General features: G+C 32.3%; 1 protein-coding gene across 4 annotated transcripts in view; it reads right to left on the bottom strand.

Annotated features, from left to right (window-relative positions):
* The window catches only part of TyrR (Tyramine receptor), a 323,171-nt gene that overhangs the window by 24,878 nt on the left and 283,781 nt on the right, over positions 1 to 14,512 (bottom strand). For all 4 annotated transcript variants that reach the window (XM_075290670.1, XM_075290671.1, XM_075290669.1 and 1 more), the window contains 2 exons: positions 8,486 to 8,588; positions 2,196 to 2,321 (listed from right to left, as the gene is read on the bottom strand). In XM_075290670.1, the coding sequence (XP_075146785.1) occupies positions 2,196 to 2,321; positions 8,486 to 8,588 (229 nt within the window). The remainder of the gene's footprint in view (positions 1 to 2,195; positions 2,322 to 8,485; positions 8,589 to 14,512) is intronic.

The raw sequence follows: 14,512 nt of genomic DNA, 5'->3' as shown, positions 1-14,512 counted from the left end.
ATGCCTTGCCATCGGCAAGCGTTACCGCAACTTAAGTTATTCGATTGTGGATGGCAGTGTTTAGAAGAAGTTTCTACGCAATCCATGATGGAGGGTACATAAGCTTCGGCCTGGCCGAACTTACGGCCGTATATACTTGTTCCAAATTAAATTAATATAATTTAAAAGTTAAAATTTTTCCAAAATTTTACTTCGATAGAATATTTTTCGATAGAAAATTTTGTCAAAACTTTATTTCTATAAAAAATTTTGTCAAAATTTTATTTCTACAGAAAATTTTGTCAAAATTTTATTTCTATAGAAAATTTTGTCAAAATTTATTTCTACAGAAAGTTTTGTCAAAATCTAATTTCTATAAAAAATTTTGTCAAAATTTTATTTCTACAGAAAATTTTGTCAAAATTTTATTTAAATAGAAAAGTTTGTCAAAATTTTATTTCTATAGAAAATGTTGACAAAATTTTATTTCTATAGAAAATTTGGCAACATTTTATTTCTGCATAAAATTTTGTCAAAATTTTATTTCTATAGAAAATTTTGTCAAAATTTAATTTCTTAAGGAAATTTTGTCAAAATTTTATTTCTGCATAAAATTTTGTCAAAATTTAATATCTTAAGGAAATTTTGTCAAAATTTTATTTCTGTAGAAAATTTTGTCAAAATTTTATTTCTATAGAAAATTTTGTCAAAATTTTAATTCTATAGAAAATTTTGTCAAAATTTTAATTCTGTAGAAAATTTTGTCAAAATTTTATTTCTGCAGAAAATTTTGTCAAAATTTTATTACTATAGAAAATTTTGTCAAAATTTTATTTCTATAGAAAATTTTTGTCAACATTTTATTTCTGCATAAAATTTTGTCAAAATTTTATTTCTATAGAAAATTTTGTCAACATTTTATTTCTGCATAAAATGTTGTAAAAATTGAATTTCTTAAGGAAATTTTGTCAAAATTTTAATTCTATAGAAAATTTTGTCAAAATTTTATTTCTATAGAAAATTTTGTCAAAATTTTATTTCTATAGAAAATTTTGTCAAAATTTTATTTCTGTAGAAAATTTTGTCAAAATTTTATTTCTATTGAAAATTTTGTCAAAATTTTAATTCTATAGAAAATTTTGTCAAAATTTTATATCTGTAGAAAATTTTGTCAAAATTTTATTTCTATAGAAAATTGTGTCAAAATTTTATTTCTATAGAAAATTTTGTCAACATTTTATTTCTACAGAAAATTTTGTCGAATTTAAAAAATTTGGACAAATTAACGATTTGTCGAAAATGGACCAAAACAACCATATTCCATTTGGTCCGACCATCGGACCAAATTAAAAATTTAATAATTTTTTGGACCAATTTTGGTCCGATCGGACCAAAATGGCAACCCTGATAACATATGACTGTCAAAAAGGAAGGTGGCTTTTTCGCACTGTAAAACAAGTTTTATACAAACAATAACACACATTTGGGTATTCTTCGTTGTTGTGGGCATTTAACGGAGACTTTTCTATAATTCAGACAAACAGTTTATTTTTCGTAATTACTTTGAATAAGAAGTAATGGAAACTTAACCACCTCCATTACTAACTCAGCAAAACGCCATTTAACCTTGGGCCTCCTCCACGTGTAAAAATTTACAAATTATTTTTCACTTTTATGGGAGTCTTTTGAAGGAATGTTTATTTTACATAAAAATTGTTAGCTGTTAACACGAAACACCCAATGTTTATTCTTCTAAAAGTAGCTGCGGTTTTTATGACTCTTCAAAATCGGGATAAAGTTTCTTTGCATTTTCCTTCATTGTTTATCAACTTCAAAATACGCCTGGCTAAGTTTTTCTTAATCTACCTGTGGAATAAAGTGCGAGAAAATCTCCCACAGGAATACAAACAAATTTTAATTAGATATTCTTCATTATGTAAATAACTAATGGAAAAATCACAGCAGTGTTTTTTTTTTTTTGTGTTGGTTGCTCTGTTGTGCAATTGGCTGCTGACATCCAATACAGTTTCATTTATGAAATGCCAGCAAATATTAGCATAATAATTTTTTAAGCAAAAAAGCAACAGAAATTTCAAACCCAAATATAGGACACAACGGATATTGCCATCATACTCCCTGGAACTGATGTCAACAGACCAAGGTGAATAATGTTTGTATAGGTCGCTTCTTATGGTACTCCACTCCAGCCTACTTACCAGCCTAATATGGGTGGACAGGTAATGGCCAAAGCCAAAACCCATACGATGAGTATCATGATAAGGGCCAAACGTTTGGATCGCCTTTTGCGGGAGTACGTTAGGGGGCGAGTGACAGCCAAGTATCTGTGGACGAAAAAAACAAAATTGGAATTAAAAGACGACGAAGAGAATATACGACCAAATAAATGTACATTATACTAAATTAATTATTTAAGGTTTGCAAGAGAGACTAATAAAAAACGCAAGTTACAAACAAAACACCTCAAAATGGCTTACAAAAAATTATCCAGATTTCAAAATCACTTTGAAAAAAAAAGTAAATAAAAAGTAAAAAGTAAAACCGACGGCTAAAGTCGACTATAAGGTTCACTATACAAAGATTCACAGAACATTTTTTTTATACCCACCACCGTAGAATGGTAATGGGGGTATAAGTTTGTCATTCCATTTGTAACACTTCGATAATATACCTATCGTGAAATTTTGCACATTTTTCTCTTTAGTCTTAAGGAAGATCAAATTTTAAAATGGACTATATAGCATATATAAAGTTATATACATGATAGCAATGATCGATTTAAAAGACATGATGACTAACCAAACATGTTAACGAAAATTTTCCTGGGGGAATCTAACAACCCTAGGACCCCCTTAGCTACCTCAATGGCCCTCAATGGAATTTTAGTTTCCATCAATGTAAAGTTACTAATACTTCGCAAAAGGAAATCTTGAAATGAATTTCGATCTAAGGAAAATTAACATTTTTAAAGATATTGAAGTTATAGAAAATTTGGACAAAATTTTGTTTCCATAGAAAACTTTCCATAGCTAATGTTGTAAGAATTTTACTTCAACAGCAAATTTTGTCAAAATTTTATTTTTATAAAAGATTTTGTCACCATTTTATTCCTATTAAAAAAATTGTCAAAGATTAATCGTGTCTGTTCTGGTACACACATGTACAAGTTACGTATGGTGTCACACTTAAAAGGTGTTCTGGCCAACACTATACACCGTCATAGACCTGAAAAATGTACACGAACATTTCTTTTGTGTAGGCTTAGTGTACAGCCATCGTATGCAAAGTTAGAAGTTTTTATAACAAATAAATAACAGATTCTGAAACTTTAATATGTTTTTTATAAATATTTGCAAATTTTATTGGGAAAGTCACTTATATATGTCAGAAACCACGATTTTAAAAATCCATCTAAAATTTGAAATGAAATTTCCTTTGATTGGTGTATAAATTTTGGGGTTGTTTTAATCAGCTGGTTTTCAGTGTGTTCGAAAGTATAATGTTGCCACAATTTTTAAAAGTTAACACAAAAAAGTTTTAAGCAAAATTATCTTTGATTTTTGTGAATACTATCCGCTTTCCTAAACAAATCAAAGGTCTTTTTGAAAATATAAGGTAATTAAATTATAACTTTTACAAAATCAATGGGCTAAGAAAAGTGAATTTTACCAAATTTATTGCATGAAAAATATGGCATCTTCAATTCTGCAAAGTGTTCTTGGTGCACAAATCACTGAGCAAATTAAAAAAAAAACACGCCGCCAATATCTTTCTGCACATGGAGGCCGCCACGATAGAAAATTTTTTTGCAATATTATTGTAAATATTTAAGCATACAAATGAGAAAAACCTTAACAGAATAGTTAATTATGCCCACTATAATTAAATTTCCTTTAATGTATGGATGTTAAAAACTGTTTGACCAAAACCAAAATAAAAACTTCTCCGCCGTCAAAAACAAAAACGAAAACGACACGGCGATCGTTTGTTCATGAGTAACATTGAGGAGGGATAGAAAAAAACAAATCAAAACAGATTTGAAGCATCACGCAATTGTCTCCTTTTTCTTGATAAATTGCTCTTGTCCTTACATTATTCACTGCTAACAAAAATCCGGCAGGCATTTTATGGCTTTGAGTTACGCACTTACTTTTAATTTTTTATGTTTATACCGGCAAAATATGTTTTGTTTATAATTTCTGTCTGCAAATAATATGGCTTGCAGAAAAAATCAGCTGTCACATTTTTCGATTAAAAGTCCGAAAAAAGTGTTCACACGTGTGACTCAGAACAACTAACTTTGTGTGTGGTGTGTATAAAGTGTATAGTGTGGTGCACAATGCGATGTGACCCAGAACAGACATGAATATCTGTATAAAATTTTGTCAAAATTTTATTTCTGTATAAAATTTCCTCAAAATTTTATTTCTGTACAAAATTTTGTCTAAATTTTATTTCTATAGAAAATTTTGTCTAAATTTTATTTTTATAGAAAATCTTGTCAACATTTTATTTCTACAGAAAAATTTCTCAAATTTTTATTTCTATAAAAAATGTTCTAAAATTTTTATTTCTATAGAAAATTTTGTCAAATTTTTATTCCTATAGAATTTTATACCCTCCATCATAGGATGGGGGTATATTAACTTTGTCATTCCGTTTGTAACACATCGAAATATTGCTCTAAGACCCCATAAAGTATATATATTCTGGGTCGTGGTGAAATTCTGAGTCGATCTAAGCATGTCAGTCCGTCTGTCCGTCTGTTGAAATCACGCTAACTTCCGAACGAAACAAGCTATCGACTTGAAACTTGGCACAAGTAGTTGTTATCGATGTAGGTCGGATGGTATGGGCCATATCGGTCCACTTTTACGTATAGCCCCCATATAAAGGGACCCTCATATTTGGCTTGTGGAGCCTCTAAAAGAAGCATATTTCATCCGATCCGGCTGAAATTTGGTATATGGTGTTGGTATATGGTCTCTAACAACCATGCAAAAATTGGTTCACATCGGTCCATAATTATATATAGCCCTCATATAAACCGATCCCCAGATTTGGCTTGTGGAGCCTCTAACAGAAGCCTATTTCATCCGATCCGGCTAAAATTTGGTATATGGTGTTGGTATATGGTCTCCAACAACCATGCAAAAATTGGTTCACACCGGTTCATAATTATATATAGCCCCCATATAAACCGATCCCCAGATTTGGGTTGCGGAGCCTCAAAGAGAAGCAAATTTTATCCGATCCGCCTGAAATTTGGTACATGATATTGGTATATGGTCTCTAACAACCGTGCAAAAATTGGTCCACATCGGTCCATAATTATATATAGCCCCCATATAAACCGATCCCCAGATTTGGCTTGCGAAGTCTCCAAGAGAAGAAAATTTCATCCAATCCGGTTGTAATTTGGAACATGGTCCATATCGGTCCATAATTATATATATCCCCCATATAAAACGTTCTCCAGATTTGACCTCCGGAGCCTCTTAGAGGAGCAAAATTCATCCGATCCGGTTCAAAGTAGGAACGTGGTGTTAGTATATGGTCGCTAACAACCATACCAAAATTGGTCCAATCACACAAAAATTTTTCCATATCGGTTCATAATCATGGTTGCCACTAGAGCCAAAAATAATCTACCAAAATTTTATTTCTATAGAAAATGTTGTCAAAATTTTATTTTTTCGGTTCATAATAAAATTTTAAACATTGTCAAAATTTTATTTCTAAGAAAATTTTGTCAAAATTTTATTGCTACAGAAAATTTTGTTCAAATTTTATTCGGTTCATAATCATAGTTGCCACTCGAGCCAAAAATAATCGACCAAGATTTTATTTCTATAGAAAATTTTGTGAAAATTTTATTTCCATAGAAAATTTTTTAATATTTTCTTTCTGTAGAAAATTTTGTCAAAATTTTATGTCTACTTTGTCAAACTGAATTATATACGTATTGGATCGATCTTTTTTGATTTAATATATACCACGTATGGACATACAATTTAGAAGATGGTGTTAGGAGGTTTTAAGATACCTTGCCATCGGCAAGCGTTACCGCAACTTAAGTAATTCGATTGTGGATGGCAGTGTTTAGAAGAAGTTTCTACGCAATCCATGATGGAGGGCACATAAGCTTCGGCCTGGCCGAACTTACGGCCGTATATACTTGTTTTTTTTAATTTTATTCCCATAAAACATTTTCTCAAAATTTTATTTCTACAGAAAATTTTCTTGAAATTTTTTTCTACTAAAAGTTTTGTCAATTAATTATTTCTATAGATAATTTTGTCAAAATTTTATTTTTGTATAAAATATTGTCAAAATTTTATTTTTATAAAATATGTTTGCAAAATTTTATTTCTAAAGAATTTCTCAAATTTTTTTCTAACGACAATTTTGTTGTTTTTTTGATTGCAGCTTAAAGCCATGCATTGACTAAACTACATGTGTAGTTTAAGCAACAGAGGAAAATAATGTTTGTCAAATTTATTTGGTTAAGCTGCACTTGTAGTTTAGTCAATGCATGGTTTTAAGCTGAAATAAAAAAACAACAACAACAATGATTAAAGAAAAAAACCAACAATAATAAAACAAAAAGAATAAAGAAAATTTTGATAAAATGTTTATAAAAATAAAATTTTCACAACATTTTATACAGAAATAAAAATTTGACAATATTGTTCAATATACATAAAGTTTTGACACAATTATTGATAAAAATAAAATTTTGAAAAATAATTTTATAGAAATAAAATTTTGACAAAATTTTCTAATAACTTTAATTTTCGAAAATGAAATTTTGACAACATTTTATACAGAAATAAAAATTTGACAAAATGTTTCGATAGAAATAAAGTTTTGACACAATTGTTTATAAAAATTTTGATAAATAGTTTTATAGAAATAAAATTTGACAAAATTTTCTATGGAAACAAAACTGTGATAAAATTTTTATACAGAAATTAAATTATGACAATATTTTCTATAAAAATAAAAATTTGACAAAGGTTTTTGTAGAAATACATTTTGCACAGAAATAAAATGTTATTTTTATGGAAAATTTTGTCAAAAATTTATTTCTGTATAAAATGCTTTCAAATTGTTATTTCTATAGAATATTTTGTAAAAATTTAATTTTTATAGGAAATTTTGTCAACATTTTATTTCTGTATAAACTTTTGTCAAAATTTTATTTCTGTAGAAAAATTTCCCAAAATTTTATTTTTATAGAACATTTTCTCAAAAAATTTATTTTCATAAAATAATTGTGAAATTCATATTTATTTTATAGAAAAATTTGTTAACATTTTATTTCAAAAATCTTTCAAAATTCTATATAATAATTTCTCAAGATTTTGCTTCTATAAAAAACTACGTCAAATTTTTATTTCTGTATAAAATTGTGTTAAAATTTTATTTCCATGGCAAATTTTATCAAAAATTTATTTCTTTGGAAAATTTTCTCAAAACATTTTTCCAAATTGTTATTTCTATAGAAAATTTTGTCAAAATTTTATTTCTATAGAAAATTTTTCAAAATTTGATTTCTATAGAAAAATTTTTATAACGTTGAATTTGAGATCTTATATACCCATAAAAAGCGTGCAAAATATGATGCCTATCGGTGCATGTTATGACATAGCATAGACCGATCTACCGATTTGATTTCATACGCTTCTAGACACCGCAATTTTTATCCCATCTGCACGAAATCCAAAATCTGAAATTATGTCAGATTCATAAATAGAGGTGCCGAATATGCTGTGTATTGCTCCCTGTTTTGGGATAGCCTCCATATAGACTATAGTTTTTCAGTGGTGGATTATCCCACCTCAGTAATGCTGGTGAAATTTTTCTGAGGGTTTCAAAGCTTCTCTAAGTGGTTTCACTGCAATGTGGAACGCCGTTCGTACTCGGCTATAAAAAGGAGGTCCCTTGTCATTGAGCTTAACATGGAATCGGGCAGCACTCAGTGATAAGATAGAAGTTCACCAATGTGGTATCACAATGGACTGAAGAGTCTAAGTGAGCCTGATATATCGGGCTGCCACCTAACCTAACCTAACCTATATAGACTGATCTCCCGATTTGACTCTTGGCTTCCAGAAATCGCAAGTTTTTTAGAGTAACACTACGTAGCAAATTTCTGCCGATTCGAATGAAATTCGCTGCTCCAAGAGTCTCCGCAAGGCGAGTGACGGGATCCTGTGTAATAAATGTTTTTCTCATGCTCGTCGTTGATGAAATATTTAAACTTAAGCACATACAAAGTGCAATTAACTTAGGACCTAAGGTCCCTTGACCATTCAAAACTTCATCAATGGCCAGAATTGTGGCAGAAATTCTCAAAGTGAAAAAAAAATCATCTTAGGTGATTAGGCACACTTTTATCTAAGTTTCTTAAACTATTGGTCTTAGTCCTTAATACCTTAAATATGTACCTCGAATAACAATTGAAAATAATTTCATAACTTACCGATCTACACTGATGGCGCACAAACTCAATATGGATGCTGTACACAAAAGAACGTCCAAGGATATCCAAATGTCACACAAAATCCATCCAAGTTTCCATGAACCTGAAAGAAAAAACAAAGAAATTTAATGACTCATCCATCCTTTGTAACTTTCATGGTGGGAAGGGGGTTGAAAACAAAATCCACACTTAAAGTTGTAATACAAAGTTACGGCATGCCTCACTGACTAACTTAGGTGGTATCTACGCTAAATCCATGGCTACCGTTGACAAATTATTAACCATAAAAGCTGCGTGCAAATGTGACTTTTCCTCATTTGTTTGAATAATGAGATTCTCTTTTGATAAGGAAATCAGCTGGCGCATGAAATGCGTCGTTAAATATGGCCTTTGTCATGTCATAAATGCAACGATAAAGTCACTTTCATGTAACAATAAATATGCTTTAGTTTTTAATGTTATTTATAAAGAATATTTTATGCATACTATGGCAAAAGATGCATTGAAAGATAATTGGCATTGCTGTGAAAGATGTCCGTCTGTCCATCTAATTATACTACAGAGTTTGTTAAAAACAAATTGAAATATGATTTATATATCATATTAGTGTAACCCGGCCCGCTTCGCTGCGCCTTCCAAAGCATATTTTCGTTAACTTAGCCAACAATATCCTTCGATCTGAAAACAAATTCGAAAAGATTTGAACTCCTTTAAAGAGTAGAGTAAGGGGAAGTCTGGCACAAAAACTGATGTACTGATTAATTACTCCATGGTTTCCACACATTTAAAAAAAAAGTATATATGGCCGTAAGTTCGGCCACACTGAAAAAAATATTGTCGTGAGGTCAAAGATTTCATGTCTTTAAAATACGAATACAAATTTTGCTTAGCATAGAAGACGCATTTCTCTAAACTAAAGTTATTTTCCTTGTCCAAAAGTCGATAAACTTTTCAATGAAGTCGTATTGTCCTTATAATTAAGTGATTTGGCTTAAAAATGGGTATCTTAACATGAAAGAAAAAATTTATAGGCTAAGGTCAACTTGACTTTAATAATTCAGAAAAATTCTTTAAATTTTATGAAATTGTCTTTAAATTTGTTGTCTTTTTGCATCTTTACTACAAAGCAAAAAATCGTTCAAATATAGGACATGTTTTTCAAAACTTTATTTTAAAGAAGTTTTTTACTTCAAACATAGCATAATTTCTACTGGTAGTCGAGTCCTAATTTGGAAAATAAAGTTGCCGTTAACTCGTTTTTAAAGGACTTTGATAGCATATGAAGAAAAAAAGCTGAGAAAGCGAAAAATTAAATTTTTCTTTCTAGAAACAAGTACACAAAACCTAAATTTAAAAGAGAATTGTGTCTTAAAAGTATCCTTACTTGTATTCTCCGCTTCTTTGGCTCGGAATCAATACCAATTTTTTTAAAGTAAAGACAAAATCTTTGGAACCGAGTATGCTTTTTTTCCAGTGCAGGCCGAATCTTATGTACCCTCCACCATGGATTGCATAGAAACTTCTACAAACGACTGCCATCCACAATCGAATTAATTAGGTGGTGGTATCTTAGAACTTCTTAACATCGTTTTCTAAATTGTTCGTTAGTCCATACGTGGTATATATTAGACAAAAAAGGTATGTATAGTTAAGCCTGCAAATAATTACGAATCGATATGGACTTTTGCACGGTACGTAGAGAGCCAGAATTGAAACATGGGGTCGATTATATGTGGGCTACATACAATTATGAACTTGATATTGACCAATTTTTGGGGGTCGATTTATCTGAGGGCTATATATAACTATAGACCGATATGGACCTAGTTAGGCATGGGTTAACGGCCATATACTAGCACAATGTACCAAAATTCAACTGACTCGGATGAAATTTGCTCCTCCAAGAGGCTCCAAAACCAAATCTCGGGATCGGTATATAGGGGGGGGGGGGGGCTAGATATAATTATGGACCAATTTTTGCATGGGTGTTTGAGGCCACATATTAACACCACGTACCAAATTTCAAATGAATCAGATGAATTTTGGTCTTCCAAGGGGATCCGGAGGTTACATCTGGTGATCGGTTTATATGGGGGCTATATATAATTATGGACCGACGTGAACCACTTTTTGCATGGTCATTAGATACCATATACTAACACCATGTACCAACTTTCAGCCGGATCGGATGAAATTTGCTTCTCTTAGGGGCTCCGCAAGCCAAATCTGGGGATCGGTTTATATGGGGGCTATATATAATTATGAACCGATGTGGATAAATTTTTTTATAGTTGTTAGAGACCATATACTTACACCATGTACCAAATTTCAGCCGGATCGGATGAAATTTGCTTCTCTTAGGGGCTCCGCAAGCCAAATCTGGGGATCGGTTTATATGGGGGCTATATATAATTATGGACCGTTGTAGACCAATTTTTGCATGGTTGTTAGAGATCATATGCTGACACCATGTACCAAATTTCAGCGGGATCGGATGAAATTTGCTTCTCTTAGAGGATTCGCAAGCCAAATTTGGGGGTCCGTTTATATGGGGGCTATACGTAAAAGCGGACCGATTTGGCTCATTTGCAATACCATCCGACCTGCATCAATAGCAACTACTTGTGCCAAGTTTCAAGTCGATAGCTTGTTTCGTTCGGAAGTTAGAGTGATTTCAACAGACGGACGGACGGACATGCTCAGATCGACCCAGAATTTCACCACGACCCAGAATATATATACTTTATGGGGTCTTAGAGCAATATTTCGATGTGTTACAAACGGAATGACAAAGTTAATATACCCCCATCCTATGGTGGAGGGTATAAAAAACAAGTAAGGAAAGTCTAAAGTCTGTCGGGGCCGACTATATTATACCCTGCACCACTTTGTAGATCTAAATTTTCGATACCATATCACATCTGTCAAATGTGTTGGGTGCTATATATAAAGGTTTGTCCCAAATACATACATTTAAATAGCACTCGTTCTGAACAGAAATTGATAGACTTCTACAAAATCTATAGACTCAAAATTTAAGTCGGCTAATGCACTAGGGTGGAACGCAATTTTAGTAAAAAACAAGTAAGGAAAGTCTAAAGTCGGGCGGGGCCGACTATATTATACCCTGCACCACTTTGTAGATCTAAATTTTCGATACCATATCACATCTGTCAAATGTGTTGGGTGCTATATATAAAGGTTTGTCCAAAATACATACATTTAAATATCACTCGATTTGGACAGAATTTGATAGACTTTTACAAAATCTATAGGGAGGAACACAATGTTAGTAACAAAATATGGAAAATTTAAATCTGAAGCAACTTTAAGGAAACTTCGCAAAAGTTTATTTATGATTTATCGCTCGATATATATGTGTATTAGAAGTTTAGGAAAATTAGAGTCATTTTTATAACTTTTCGACTAAGCAGTGGCGATTTAACAAGGAAAATGTTGGTATTTTGACCATTTTTGTCGAAATCAGAAAAACATATATATGGGAGCTATATCTAAATCTGAACCGATTTCAATCAAATTTGGCACACATGACTATATTACTAATTGTACTCCTAGTGCAAAATTTCAACCAAATTGGGCCAAAACTCTGGCTTCTGGGGCCATATAAGTCCATATCGGGCGAAAAATATATATATGGAAGCTATATCTAAATCTGGACCGATTTCAATCAAATTTGGCACACATGACTATACTACCAATTGTACTCCTTATGCAAAATTTCAACCAAATTCGGCCAAAAATCTGGCTTCTGGGGCCATATAAGTCCATATCGGGCGAAAGCTATATATGGGAGATATATCTAAATCTGAACCGATTTCAATAAAATTTTGCACACTTGACTATACGACTAAGTGTTATGTTTGAACAAAATTTCAAGCAAATCGGTATAAAACTCTGGCTGCTGGGTCCATGTTGGTGCATATCGGGCGAAAGATATATATGGGAGCTATATCTAAATCTGAACCGATTTCTTCCAAACTCAATAGGGTTCTATTCTGACCCAAATTAGGAACATGTGCCAAATTTGAAGGCGATTGGACTTAAATTGCGACCTAGACTTTGATCACAAAAATGTGTTCACAGACAGACGGACGGACGGACGGACAGACGGACATGGTTATATCGACTCAGGGACCCACCCTGAGCATTATTGCCAAAGACACCATGTGTCTATCTCGTCTCCTTCTGGGTGTTACAAACATATGCACTAACTTATAATACCCTGTTCCACAGTGTGGCGCAGGGTATAAATATGGGAAACATTTAAATCTGAAGCAATTTTAAGGAAACTTCGCAAAAGTTTATTTATGATTTATCGCTCGATATACATGTATTAGAAGTTTAGGAAAATTAGAGTCATTTTTACAACTTTTCGACTAAGCAGTGGCGATTTTACAAGGAAAATGTTGGTATTTTGACCATTTTTGTCGAAATCAGAAAAACATATATATGGGAGCTATATCTAAATCTGAACCGATTTCAATCAAATTTGGCACACATGACTATATTACCAATTATACTCCTAGTGCAAAATTTCAACCAAATTGGGCCAAAACTCTGGCTTCTGGGGCCATATAAGTCCATATCGGGCGAAAGATATATATGGGACCTATATCTAAATCTGAACCGATTTCAATCAAATTTGGCACACATGACTATACTACCAATTATACTCCTTGTGCAAAATTTCAAGCTAATCGGGATAAAACTCTGGCTTCTGGGTCCATATAAGTGCATATCGGTCGAAAGATATATATGGCAGCTCTATCTAAATCTGAATCGATTTGAACCAAATTTGGCACGCATAGCAATAATGCTAAATCTATTCACTGTGCAAAATTTCAACCCAATTCGGCCAAAAATCTGGCTTCTGGGGCCATATAAGTCCATATCGGGCGAAAGATATATATGGGATCTATATCTAAATCTTAACCGATTTGAATCAAATTTTGCACACTTGACTACACGACCAAGTGTTATGTTTGTACAAAATTTCAAGCAAATCGGTATAAAACGGCTGCTGGGTCCATATTAGTGCATATCGGGCGAAAGATATATATGGGAGCTATATCTAAATCTGAACCGATTTCTTCCAAAATCAATAGGGTTCTATTCTGACCCAAATTACGAACATGTGCCAAATTTGAAGGCGATTGGACTTAAATTGCGACCTAGACTTTGATCACAAAAATGTGTTCACAGACAGACGGACGGCCGGACAGACGGACAGAAGGACATGGTTATATCGACTTAGGGACCCACCCTGAGCATTATTGCCAAAGACACCATGTGTCTATCTTTTCTCCTTCTGGGTGTTACAAACATATGCACTAACTTATAATACCCTGTTCCACAGTGTGGCGCAGGGTATAAATATGCGATGTATAAAGCTAGAGCAATTTTGATGCAATTGTACAAAAGAGCATTTATGATTTATCCGGCGATACATATATATTCGAGATATTGGACAATTTGCGTAATATTTACAAATTTTGCTACTCAGCAGTGTCGATTTTATGAGGATATTGGTTAAATCTCGCCAAGATATGTATAATTGTGGGTTGTGATATATTATTTGGCCAATCAGGGCAAAACTCTGGCTTTTGAGGCCATATTAGTCGAAATCGGACGAAAGATATATATGGGAGCTATATCTAAATCTGAACCGATTTGGCTGATATTTTGCATATCTTACGAAAACCCCAAAATATTTGGCTGCCCGAAATTTTGAGAAAATACATTGATAAATACGTCAATTATGACCAGATCGTTGATAAATATATATGGCAGCTATATCTAAATATGAACCGGTTTTTTTTCAAAATCAATAGCAATCGTCTTTGCGCCAATGTAAAACTCTGTGCCAAATTTGAGGATGATCGGACATAAACTGCGAGCTGTACTTTGCACACAAAATTACATATACAGACAGACGGACGGACAGACAGACAGACGGACATCGCTAAATCGACTCAGAATTTAATTCTAAGACGATCGGTACACTAA

Source organism: Haematobia irritans, chromosome 1 (assembly GCF_050003625.1).
Source record: "Haematobia irritans isolate KBUSLIRL chromosome 1, ASM5000362v1, whole genome shotgun sequence".
Classification (NCBI taxonomy): Eukaryota; Metazoa; Arthropoda; class Insecta; order Diptera; family Muscidae; genus Haematobia; species Haematobia irritans.
Note: the sequence above shows the minus strand (reverse complement) of the source record. Positions and strands in the feature narration are given on the sequence as shown.